The following is a 13,238-nucleotide window of genomic DNA, read 5'->3' as shown; positions in this document are numbered from 1 at the left end:
TGTGCTCACCTCTGGAACACCTGTCACAATCTCATGAAGCAATTTAAGTGCTCCATGATGTATATGGCCCATCCTCCTATGCCATAGCTCTCCAAGATCTCTAGGATTACTGCTGCTCATGAGTACCTTAGGAGTATCAAACTGCAACCTATAAAGTCGACCACTCCTAACTCCAATAGCTATGGGTGATTTCCAATCCTTATGCTTAATCAATACATTTGCCTCTCTAAAGAGTACATTGTACCCTTTGTCCCGAAGGATGGATATAGAAATCAAATTCATCCCTAAGCCTGGAACATGCAACACATCATGAAGAGGAATCATCTTACCATTCTCCCTCTGAAACTGAACAGTCCCTTTCCCAACTGAGTTGAGTTTGGACATGTTTCCCATAGAGATCTGGATTCTGGTGCTCTCCTCCTTATAACTGGAGAAGTATTCTCTAACTCCTGTCATATGAAATGACGCCCCACTATCTATGTACCAAACACTCTGTGAGGTTGAGCTAACCATACATGCTATGAGTGCAAACTCATCTTCCATTCTATTCGAGAGCTCATCTGCACTTGCTGAAGCTGCAACTTGCTTCTTGCCTTTCTTGTCATTCTTCTTCCTTTCTGGGCAATCGTTGACATAGTGGCCAAACTCGTGACAGCCGTAGCACTTGATCTTCAACAAGTCTTTCTTCTTCTTCTCACCTTGAGGATTTGATCCTTTGCTGGACCCCTTCTTTGCTTTTCCTTTACCCGCTAGGGCAACGTTCTCCTGTTCTGCCTCACTTTTATGACTCTTATTGTTGGCTCCATTGACAAGGCTTAGTCTAAGCTCCTCCTGAGTGAAGTCACTCCAAAGTCGATCCCAACTTGGTAAGGTGTCTCATCCAATCACAACTTGAACAAAGACATCCCACTGCTTAGAAAACCCATTTAGGGCTATTCGTACTAGCTCATCATCACTTGGTTTATCTCCAATAGCTGCTAACTCATCCTTGACAAGTCTGAGTCTGGTGAGGTAACTCGTCACGTCTTCTCCCTTATTCATTCAGGTATTCCTCAGCTTTTCTCTGAGAATCAGCTTCTGATTAGTGGTAGCATTCTGGTACAGATTTAGAATGACATCCCACATCTTCTTTGTAGTATCTAACTCAGCAATATGTGGAACAATATGGTCCTTGACACCATCAAGGATTAGCCTCCTCGCCTTGGAATCATCCTTCTTGTATGCTGCAAGCCGTGTTGCATCTATAGGTATAGTCACAACAGTGGTAACATATTCCTTGATACCATTCTCTTCTAGCAATAAAGAAATTCTGGCTTTCCAGACACCAAAATTAGAGGCTTTCCAGACACCAAAATTAGAGGCTCCATCCAATCTGTCTTGATCTCTTAAACCAACTGAGGCCATCTCAAAGGTTAAAGCAAATAAAAATTCTAAAGAGGTTAAACTAGGTTTTATAAACCCTTAGTTTCCTTTGCCTAGGGTAAATCTCTTCTACCCTTAACTTAGCTCTGATACCATGTGAAAAATCTATTACAATTACTGATTATTATCCTCCTATCTTTGATAGATTATTTGAGTAAAAAATACTGGAAAATGACACAACTGTAATTTCACAAACTCATATGAATGCGCAACACAATGAACACAATATTTTTGAACAATTGTCCCTGGAAAAACCCCAAAGGGAAAACCAATACTGCAGATGAGGAATATATATTAACTACAACAAATCAAGAGATACAAATACTGTTTGCCTGTTACTGGTAGAGCTTCGACGACCTCCCAATTTCTTCTGCTGAGATTCCACCCCGCTACTATCCTAACGCTATCATTGCACCCTTGCTAACACTACAAGACTACTTGCTAACACTACAAATTCTTCACACAATTCATTCATTCATTCATCGTTTTCCAAATGCCCCCTGACCCCCTTATATACTACTTTCGTTGGAAAACCAACAGCCGAGATTAATTCTCACTCAATGGCTCAGATTAAAAACAACTAAACAACCCTAACCAAATTGGTTGCTAGAAGTTTCTAAAAAGAGTCAAATAATTAATTAGAATTGTTTGAACTCTAACTACATTTGTTAGCAAACAATTATTTACTAATTATTTAGCAAATAGACAAACAGCTGTCCAAGCTAACAAACTAACAAACACTCTTCTCATCCCTTTTCCTTTTCAGGGTCACATTAATCCTATGATGCAACTTTGGAAGCTCGTCTCCCATGGATTCCTCCTCACTTTCCTCAACTCCCACACCAACCATAACCGCATACTCACAGCCAACACTCCAAATTCCTTCTTTGATAACATCCGAATGATATCCGTTCCCTTTGAATTTCCACCTATGGATACTCTGGAAGGCGTTGAAAATGGAATTGAGGCATTGGCAAAGGACACGGGGCCTTCCGTAATTGATAGTCATTCAGGAAATAAACGCCAGGGAAGAAGAAAACAAGATCACCTGTATATTTGCAGACGTCTGGATGTGCTTTGGCTTACAACCGGTAGCCACGCTCCATAACCTTCCTCTCGCCGCTTTTCACACAGCTCTTGTTTCACTCTTCGCCATTCGCTACTTTAGTGCCCATCTGGTCTCGCTTGGCATCCTTCATTCTGATGGTAACATATAATCATTACTCTTTCAATCGATTTTATTATTTATTTCATGATGTGAACGATATTTATAAACCTCTTTATCTTTGTGGGTTTTATGTGAAGGAATTCCAAAGAAAAATAAAAAAACAAAATATCTCCCCTCCATGCCGGCGCTGCGTTCTGGAGATCTTCCGTGGTCGTGGGCAGGGGAAATACATGATTCGGAAAGGGATTCGCATGGCAGAGGATGTCAAGCACATCAAATGGGTCCTCTTCAATTCTTTCTTAGAGATTGAAGCTCCAGTAGACGAAACGTTGTCCAAAGATGTGGGCGTTTATCCAATAGGTCCTCTAATTCCTCCTGAGTTTTTCCATAGCAGGACGGTCACGAAGGTCCTTCCAAGCTTCTGGAAAAATGACACAGAATGCTTACAGTGGTTAGATAAACAGTGTGCTCACTCTGTGATCTACATATCTTTTCGAAGTTTGGTAGTTCTGAGTGAAAAGCAATTGGAAGAACTTGCTCTGGGAGTGGAGGCCACACAGAGACCGTTTCTATGGATTGTACGTTCTGATCTAGTGAAAGCAAGCAAAGCTATTTTACCTGCTGGTTTCTTGGAGCGAGTGAGAGATAGGGGTTGCATAGTTTCGTGGGCGCCACAATTAGAGGTGTTATCTCATCCCTCCATAGCTTGTTTTGTGACTCACTGTGGATGGAATTCCGTGCAGGAAAGCATCACCATGGGCGTGTCCATGCTTTGTTGGCCTTACCATGCAGACCAGTTTGTTAACCGCACGTATGTTGTGGATGTGTGGAAATTGTGTCTGCCATTGCATGCGAATAGCCAAAGAATTATAGAGCAGGGGGAGTTTGTGAAAGGTGTAGAGATTTTACTGGAATCAGAACAAGGCGTGGAGATCAGAGAGGAAGTGAGAAAATTGAAGATAATTGCTCGGGATGCAATCAAGGACGGGGGCTCCTCATGGAATAACTTTAATCTATTTGTCACAGCCATGAAGCGACAACAAAATGAATGAATTGCTTTCTGAAGCGATTGTTTTGTTTCACTTGGCTCCTTTTCTTGCATGAAGCAATACTTTTATCCTGTTAAGGTGTCTCGTGTCGTACTCCCACATAGGTGATAAGGTGTCCCTTGTGTCGTACTTCCACATAGGTTATGTCATCCATGTTGTTACAAGACACTCTTGTTCAGCAACCTATCATAGAATACAAGAAAAATGATGTGATAAAGGCTATTTTGTTAAAAATGGACCTTACTTAGTAACCATGTTTTCATTTTGCCAACTCTTCATGTAGAAAGTGAAGGGTGTAAATGCTATGTATTTTCATCAAAGTTCATGTTTTTATTTTATCAATTAAAAATATAAATGTGTTTTCAGCATTGCTGTTGGGTTGAGTTTTGTATGTAGAGTGTTGATAATATAATTAAAAAAAAAAAAAAAAAAAGCCGAAAAAAATTATACAAGATGTAGAAATATAGAATTCACCAAATTACCAAATTATAATATGATCAATCATCCATTTTCTAAAAATATTATAATAAAATATAGCAATTAGATCTATAAAGGGAATGTTAGAGTGAAAGCAATGGTGAATATGGTTGCTAAAAAAGGTTAAATAATGAACCAAAAAATGTCAAGAAAGATATTCTTATAAAGCATCTATAGGAAAAACTAATAGAAGTAGATAATGAGATATAAAAATTAAGATAATGCACTCAAAAAAATTAAACCTAAAAAAACTTATAGGGATAAAAGTATAGGGTTTGGGAATTAAACATTAATAATTCAAATTATTAAGAAAATTAAATGTATTATTAGAAAGAAATTAGTTATGAGAATTATCTTAAAATTTGATAAGAAAAAATGTTGTGAAAAATGTATGCGCTAAAATATCTTAACTAAAATAGTATTACTTCTTTTGTATTCTTTTGACAAATTGTACCTCTTACCTTGTGATTGAATCTTGATTATATCTTAAATAACATTCCTTGATTCAATCAGATCATTTGTGAAATAACGTTATACCTATCACTAGGGACTAGGGTACATTGCATGTGAATACTTTCCATAATTTAACCTTTCAGAGGCTCTTCTTTCACCCTTTCAAGCTCAAAGGAACTATCTTTAGCTTCCTCCTAGCATTGGCACATGCCATTTGAATAGCCAATGAAGTATACACAATACTTTTTAGTAATCAAAGATGCTCTAAAACAAGCACTATTACTAGCATGAGAAAGATATTTTTATGGCCAAGGATACTAGCCATTAGTTTTGGGAGTAGGATATGTGTGCACCACTTTGTTTAAATATGTGACCAAGATGGTAAGGTGTAATAGATGCCAAAGGTTTACAAGAAATATGAAATATATAAATACTTGACTAAAAATAACTTGAACTAAGGGTCCATTCCAATAGTAGGCCATTGATTTTATTACAAAAAATCACTAATAAACCTAGCAATATTTTAAAATGAATACTTGTAGCCAAAATTATTTTATCAAACGTGTTATATGAATTACTACAAAGAAAAATAATGCAAAACTTATAATGCATTTCTTACTAACTGATGTTACTCCTAGGTTTAGGGTGCCTCAAATAATCATTTCTAGTAATGTTATGTGTTTTAGAGCATATGAAAGAATTATATTCCAAAAAACATGGGATCAACATTACTTATTGATCTCCTTATCACCCTCAAGGAAATGGAAAAACTAAATATGATAAGAAAACTTTGATATTAGATTATCATTAGGACCTTAGAGCAAAATAATAGTAGAGTAGATAAATTTAAGGTTCTAGTCTAGATTGACATAATTAACTCTAAAAAGAATATAGGTAGAAGCCCTTTTGAATTATTATATGGGAAAAATACTACATTTCTTATAAATTTGGAGTTGTGTACCAAATCCTATGATACGTTGAAGTAATTGAAGAATATTTGATCACTTAAGGGTTCAACTATGGATCTAGGAGAGATTTAAAGTTCAAAGATATTAACAAGAAGGGACCTAATGAATCCATCCATGTGAAAATGCTTTATTTGAAGAGATTACATGTGGAAAAATACATTTCTAGTGAATCAAATAGACACTTTTCTTGAAAGATGTCCAAGATCCTATATAACATTATCCATTGAGCTCAAAACCACACCCTTTGACAAATCACATCAATTTTATATTGGTTATTCATTAAATGAGTTGAAAATATATTAAATATTGTAAATGTCACTTTTATATAAAGATTTTTCAATAATTTTATGCTAAAAAGTAATTTTGAGAAATTTGTTGACATGTGTATTGGGCATCCAATTGAATGGTTTTTGAATCAACAATAAGTTCCAAATTTTGGATCAAGAGGTTTTGTATATCTCTCTCTAAAAATTAGTTGAGAAATGTTAGATAGCTGAGAAATGTTAGACATAGTTAGAGAGTGTCTCCATCCAAGTACTTCCGCATGTTTGGATCCAGACCTAGTCATATTAAAATGAGAATTTTTTCTTTTATAGTGGCTTGCTTCAGTCAAACCCTCCAAGGGACCACCATGCAAAGGTAGGAGAGAACGAGATCCCTTGCTACTACCCACCACCTCAATAGGCATACTAGTGAAAAAGAACATAGAAAAATCTTCTAAACCAACGATGGAAGCAACATGGAGGAAATCCTTAGCTAAACCCACCTCCATAGGGCCGTCGAGGAGAATAGAACTAACATCACTACTAGGAACCATACCTAAAAGGATATAAGCCTTGAAAATTAGTCTCATAGAGGTGGAAACACCCAAACCATGGAGACCTGCAACTCCAATGAATGCCCAAAATCTCAACTAGAAGGAGATAAACCGAGGACCCACCTCAAACATAGCCAAAGGGGCATAAACACCTTCTAAGTAGAAAACACCATAAGCCACCAGAGACGAAACCCTAGGAGGGGGAAAAATTGAAGCACTTAAAGAAGAGAAAGAGTTTGAATAGATGAGCTCACTGAGACAAACCCCAAAATAGGGGAAAAAAATACACCATAGGAGAAATAGGGAACTCCCCCAAAGGTAGAGGACACAAGGCCTCCCAACCTTAGCCCAATGCAAGAAGGTAGAGAAATCCCAATAAATATTAGGGGCACCACATGAAACTCACTATCGGTTAAAAGGAGGGACCACCACAAGGATGAGTCCCTTCAAAAAAGTAGAAGGATCAGCCAGTGAGACATCCAAGAATGGGGCACAAACAACAACCTCCAAGCATATTCAATTGCCACATGAAGGAAAAATCGCTTGCAATAGGGAAAATACCTCACGGAAGGCACTAGGGGAAGGTCCAAAAGCCTTCAAACAAAGGCCAAACAAAGTTTTCAACATGATAGGAGACACAACCAAAGCCCACTCCAAAACTATAGAGAAGAGGATGAAGACCCAAAGCTCAACAAACTTGGCTAGACTACATACTCCATCCTCACCATCCACATCTTTCTCACCTCCATCCTTCAAATTGCTTGCATCAGTGCCACTGCTGGAAACCCTAACAGAGCTCACCATCAATATTATACAAAGGGGATAGTTAATAATATTTTCTTGTTAGTGCAGAGGCCATTGTTAAATGTATGTTCATTTTCATGGGTACACAATTTATTATATACAGTATTAATAATGTGACTAAAATGAAAGGTATGTGATTCTTGATCTACAAATTGGTTTCCTAATCAATTCTCAAACAATAATCTTGAAGGAGATCCTAATTTTATCATTAAGAGTTTCAAATATTATAAAGTAGAACATTGGAGCCTCAATTAACTTCATGAAAAAGATCTTGAGATTTTGGATAATTGTCAAGTGTTAGAATCAGTGCAATTTCTAAGGAAATTAGTTGGTGGATTGGGTTTCCAATTCAAGCATCCAAATATATTTTAGTGAATAACCTATATTGGGAGAGGATTTGATAAATTTCCTTTTTACTTATGAAATCAAAATTTTATAAAACAAGAGTGATTTTATTTTCTATGATGGTTACTTTTTCTATTACAATGATTACTATCACTTTGATTAATACTCTTTCATTATTTTTGATGATTTTCGAATTCCTTCAATGTATTTTGGATAACAATATGGAGTTGGCTTCAGTTATCAAGAATTATGTTATGTCTATTTTGTTCTAGTTTGATGATTTAAATATTTTGATGAGAGAGTGTCCTTTAGATAGGTACTTGTGTCTTGATTTCATGCCCTTTTTCATCTTACCTTTTCTAATATTTTGGATCCTTTGCAATATTTAGATATTCTAGCAAGCACTTGAAAAAAATCAATACTCTAATAGAGGCTCTTTTTCCATCAATTCAATCTTTTTTTGAGTTTGATAAGGCAATTATTGAAGATATTTCCTCTCTTGTTTGGGTTTATGCTGATTCCAATTATCCTATTTAGTACCTTGAAAAATACCGAAATCTTGTGAGTCCATTGTTTCCTCCTTTTTATTAGATTTTCTCAAGCATTACTTTTATACATTGCTTCGTTTGATCGATGATATTCAACTTGGATTCTTCTTTTTATTGGAAAATTTGAAGGGCGAGTAAAGAAGTTCTTTTCTTTTTGGATGTTCCTTTTATTTATTTATGGTTGTCTCTATTAAATGTTGGAGGTTTTCTTATCTCTTGTGTTACTTCTCTTGTTATCTTTATTTGAAGTTGATTTATATAGTTTCTTCTATAGTTTCATTCTTTTTTTCTTTAGAGCTATCTATTCTTTTAGATGCTTATTCTTCACCATTGGTTATTTTTGGCTTCACTTCTCTTTGGTTGTGAGAGAGGAAAATGTGAAACTTGTTTAGATTACTTACCCCCTTGTCTCCTTAATCTTGGTCCTTGGATATTGTATGGTTTGGATTTGTAATTAGCTCCCTCTAATAGTCTTTTTGGTGGTAATGATTTCTATCATATGCCACCAAGTATAGTAGGAAATATCATTCCTTTTTAGGTATTTCTAGATAGCGATGTTATGAACTCATCTCTTAATCTTCATAGTTGCATTATAATAATATCAAAGAGTATATTAATAGCTCTAATTAGTGAGATTGAATAAATGATATTACAAATAGAGTGAGAGATTCTCCTCTTAGACAAGGGGCATGTAAGGGATTTCAGAGCATTCAACTATGTTTGATAAATGTAAACTAAGAATACTTGCAAAGAAGGGTACTTCTAGTAAAAGAATCATTTGAATGACAACATTCATAGTGTTCATCCTCCCCATACTTCACATCCTATGAGCATTTAGTATTTGATAGTAACAACATTTGTGACTCTCCTATAGTGCTTATGTTATATCTTCAAAACCTAATTATCATATCTAAAAATCCAAACATATTCCATAAAATAAGGAGAAAATATAATGATTATACTAAGAAGTGGAATTAAAAAACCCTAAGACATTCAATCCGTACTATATCTGATAGCTATACAACTATATTAGAATACTTTTATCATAAAATATAACTATTAAAATAATAAGCAGGCAATGTTAAATGAACAAGAAATCTTGAATAGACCTTCCAAATTTTAAATTAGATATTTAATCTATATATTTAAACCCTCACGGGAACGGAATGTGCTGTTTAAGGCCCGCCCTCGGCGTAACGCGATTTTCACTATGCATGATACTGGAGATCCGGAAAGCTAGATAAATACAATCCCTATATGATATTGCCTAACAGACAAAAGTTGTCAGGCGAGGGTCCCTTCTCAAAACGATGTTTTACCCATTATATTTTGGCGTCTTTACTAAGAATAATCTTAAATCTGTGCTGCTCTGGAGAGGCGTAAGGAGCTAATCTCAGCCATGGCTCCTCACGCGCTTCTCGTTCCTTTTCCTGCACAAGGTCACATTAATCCCATGATGCAGCTCGCCTGGAAGCTCGTCTCTCATGGATTCCTTGTCACTTTCCTCAACTCCGACAGCAATCATAACCGTATGCTCAAAGCCAACACTCTAAATTCCTTGCGTGATAACATCAGAATGATATCTGTTCCCTTCCAATTCCCAGCTATGGATACTCCAGAACGTCTTGCAAACGCTATGGAGTTGTTGGAAAAGGGCATGGGGCCTTCTGTAATCGATCAAGTTGTTCAGGAAATAAACGCCAAGGAAGAAGAAAACAAGGTCACCTGTATAATTGCGAACGTCTGGATGTGCTTTGGCTTACAGCCGGTAGCCATGCTCCGTAAAGTTTCCCTCGCCTTTTTTCACACTGGTTACGTTTCACTCTTCGCCATTCTCCACATTACTGCCAATTGGGTCTCGCATGGCATCCTTCCTTCAGATGGTAACATATAATCATACCCTGTCAATCGATTTTACTTTTTATTTCATGATGCAAACGATATTTAAAAACCTTTTTCATCTTTGTGCGTTTTGTGTGAAGGAATTCCGAAGGAAGATAAAACAATTCAATATCTTCCCTCCATGCCGCCGCTGCATCCTGGAGAGCTTCATCGGTACTGGGCAGGCGAATACATGTTTCGGAAAGGGATTCGCATGGCAGAGGAAATCAAGCACACTAAATGGATGCTCTTCAATTCTTTCTTAGAGATTGAAGCTCCAGTAGTCGAAACATTGTCCAAAGAAGTGGGCGTGTATCCAATAGGCCCTCTAATTGCTCCTGAGTTTCTCAAATGCACGACGAGCACTAAGGTCCAACCAAGTTTCTGGAAAGATGAGACGGAATGCTTACAATGGTTAGATAAACAGTGTGCCCGCTCTGTGATCTACATATCTTTCGGAAGTTCTACAGTTCTGAGCGAAAAGCAAGTGGAAGAACTTGCTCTGGGAGTCGAGGCCACCCAGAGGCCATTTCTGTGGGTTGTGCGCTCCAATCTATAATGAGAGGAAGCAAACCTGTTTTACCCGCTGATTTCTTGGAGCGAGTAAGAGATAGGGGTTACATAGTTTCGTGGGCGCCACAGTTAGAGGTGTTATGTCATCCTTCCATAGCCTGTTTTGTGACTCACTGTGGGTGGAACTCTGTGCAGGAAAGCATCACCATGGGCGTGCCCATGCTTTGTTGGCCTTATATCGCAGACCAGTTTCTTAACCGCATGTATGTTGTGGATGCGTGGAAATTGGGTTTGCCATTAAATGCGAATAGTCAAGGAATTCTAGAGAAGGGGGAGTTTGTGAAAAGTGTAGAGATTTTGCTGGAATCGAAACAAGGCCTGGAGATAAGAGAGGAGTCCAGAAAGTTGAAGATAATTGCTAGGGATGTAATCGAGGAGGGGGGCTCCTCGTGGAATAACTTTAATCTATTTGTCACGGCCATGAAGCGACCACCGAATGAATAACTTGCTTTCTGGATCGATTGTTTTGTTTGCTTTCTGATCAGGTCGTCCCTTGGGTCATCTATGTGGTTACAACACATTCTTTCTTGTTCAGCAATCTGTTTTAAAATCAAACAATGTTGTGCTAAAGGCTATTTTGTTAAGAAATGGGCCTTACTTAGGTAGTAATCATGTTTTCATTTGGCTAACTCTTCATCTAGATAGTGAAAGGTGTTAATGCTACGATCTTTCATCAATTATGATGATGCTATTGTATTATAGATGTGTCTTTGGTATTGTTGTTGGCTTGAGTTTTCTATAAAGAATGTTAGTAATATAATTTAAATTTTTTATGTTTTGTTAATAATATAATGTAAAGACAAAGCATTGAGAAATTTTCAATTTCAAATTTGTTAAATTGTGTATTCTTTTTAATTCAATTCAATAATTTGTAATGTCTTTAAAACTTTCTCTCTTATGCAATTTAATGAGATTATAATTGTTCTAAGATAACTAAATTATGAAACGCGTTGTAATCAGATGTACATAGTCTGAATATAGATGTAAAGGGCTGCTGTCTCGGGCAGATCAGTAGGCTTCTGGGGTGATAAGTCCCTTCCGATTCTCAGTAGGTGGAAGTTGTGGTGATTGACAAATGGTTAATGCCAAGCTACAGTTGTGTGAGAACTGGATGAAAAACTTATATAGGGGGAAGCAGAGTACCCCGCCGTTCACGAGAGAACGTTTCTACAGTGTGCTTTACTTTCCCAGGCGAAGGTTCATGGTGGAGAAATCCAAGGAGGACCAAAATAGCATTCCAATGAGCAAAGGTGTTCAAAGCGATTGCAAAACAGAGGTGAAGTAGACGCAGTAGCAGAGAAGTAGTGAGACTTGGAGTCCCCGTTCAGGGAGGGGGCCTGGGTTGTGTACAGGGTAAGTCGTCGTGGGCTCACTAGAGAGTCAGTGGTGTGCCAGGTTGAGTTCCAAAGGAGACAGAGTCTTTCTAGATTTGGAGTCTACGTGAGAAGCTACAGCCAGGGGCGAGGTGCAGTGGTATCTGTACCGGTGTTTCAAGAGTGGATGCAGATCCAGGGGCGAGAACTTGTAATCGGGTGCTTGGGAAGTACTCGGGGTAGTGACCAACAACATAGTTGGAATTGTTTGTAGACAGGGCTAGGGGCCATTTCTTCAAATCAATAAAGCTATTTCGCTGTGCAAGTTTGTACGTGTTGTGCAAGTGTGTGTGTGGAGGTTCTAGAGCTTGGGAGTGCTTACAGGCATAGTTTGAGTTCTTGGAAGTGCTTGGATCTCACAGACAAGTACCTAAAAGATCGTCGGTGCTGCACGGGTAAATCTAGCCCCGTGATAGTTGAGAGCACAAGGTTTTTGATACCCCCATGCTAGCACACTAAGAGGGTTAAGTTTTTCAGCAGTTATGGCCAAGGGCGGGGATGCTGACAGGGAGTCAGAAGGAGAGCAGGGCTCACCCCATGCTCACGTCACTGAGAGGTCCAAGACAAAGGAAAGGCTTATTGAGGTGACCAACCGTTTGGAGTCTTTGGAAGACGAGGTGTTGCCAAGGTGCATGGAGACTGTAGAAGGACGATTGGACTTAGCTGAAGGAGATATCAAGGATCTCCAAATCCTGTATGGACAGGAACAACAAGAACGAGTTAGGCTTGAAGGCGAGTTGAAGAAGGCTCTCCTAGAGATCGAGTTTGTCAAGAGTTGTGTTTCTCAAGAAGGGATTACCAAGGGAGCAAGAGTGACACCACCTAAAATATATGAGGGTGATCGAGATGATAAGATCATGGAGAATTTCTTCTTTGACATGGGAAGGTACCTGAAATCCATGAGGGGATTGACGGATGAAGAAAAGGTGGAGACGGCCACATGATTCCTCAATGAAGCAGCTAAGCTTTGGTGGAGGGCCAGACTTCAGGACATGGAGGCTGGTAGGCCGATAGTCAAGGTAGACACATGGAATGAGGTGCAGGACGCACTCAAGGAGCAATTCAATCCAGAGAATGCAGGTTGGACCTCCTTCAAATAGCTTTCAGACCTAAGGCAAACAGGGAAAATCCAAGATTACATCAAACCTTTCCGGGTACTTATGTTGGAATTTCCAAATATGGATCAAGATCTTAAGTTGTATCACTTCTTGAAAGGTCTGGCACCGTGGGCTCAGAACAATCTTCAGAAGCTGAAGGTTCCAAATGTCGAGGATGCCATTTCAGTCACAGATCGACTGGTTGACTACAAGGATTTGCTGAAGGCATCAGGTGCTGCGGGTGGATCCAATCCGCCGAGAAA

At 38.2% G+C, this 13,238-nt stretch overlaps 2 protein-coding genes across 2 annotated transcripts; both read left to right on the top strand.

The window, feature by feature from the left end:
- The first annotated feature begins 2,323 nt into the window (after positions 1–2,323).
- Positions 2,324–3,642, top strand: LOC131870073 (UDP-glycosyltransferase 74E1-like). Its single transcript, XM_059215774.1, has 3 exons — positions 2,324–2,416; positions 2,728–3,228; positions 3,334–3,642. Exons 1-3 carry the CDS (start codon positions 2,324–2,326, stop codon positions 3,640–3,642), a joined length of 903 nt encoding a protein of 300 aa, XP_059071757.1.
- Positions 3,643–9,450: 5,808 nt separating this feature from the next.
- On the top strand, positions 9,451–10,949 carry LOC131870072 (UDP-glycosyltransferase 83A1-like). The gene is made up of 3 exons (XM_059215773.1): positions 9,451–9,934; positions 10,034–10,473; positions 10,641–10,949. The coding sequence occupies exons 1-3, from the start codon at positions 9,451–9,453 to the stop codon at positions 10,947–10,949; spliced, it is 1,233 nt and encodes a 410-aa protein (XP_059071756.1).
- Positions 10,950–13,238: the final 2,289 nt, after the last annotated feature.

This window comes from Cryptomeria japonica, unplaced genomic scaffold (genome assembly GCF_030272615.1).
Source record: "Cryptomeria japonica unplaced genomic scaffold, Sugi_1.0 HiC_scaffold_281, whole genome shotgun sequence".
Classification (NCBI taxonomy): Eukaryota; Viridiplantae; Streptophyta; class Pinopsida; order Cupressales; family Cupressaceae; genus Cryptomeria; species Cryptomeria japonica.
Note: the sequence above shows the minus strand (reverse complement) of the source record. Positions and strands in the feature narration are given on the sequence as shown.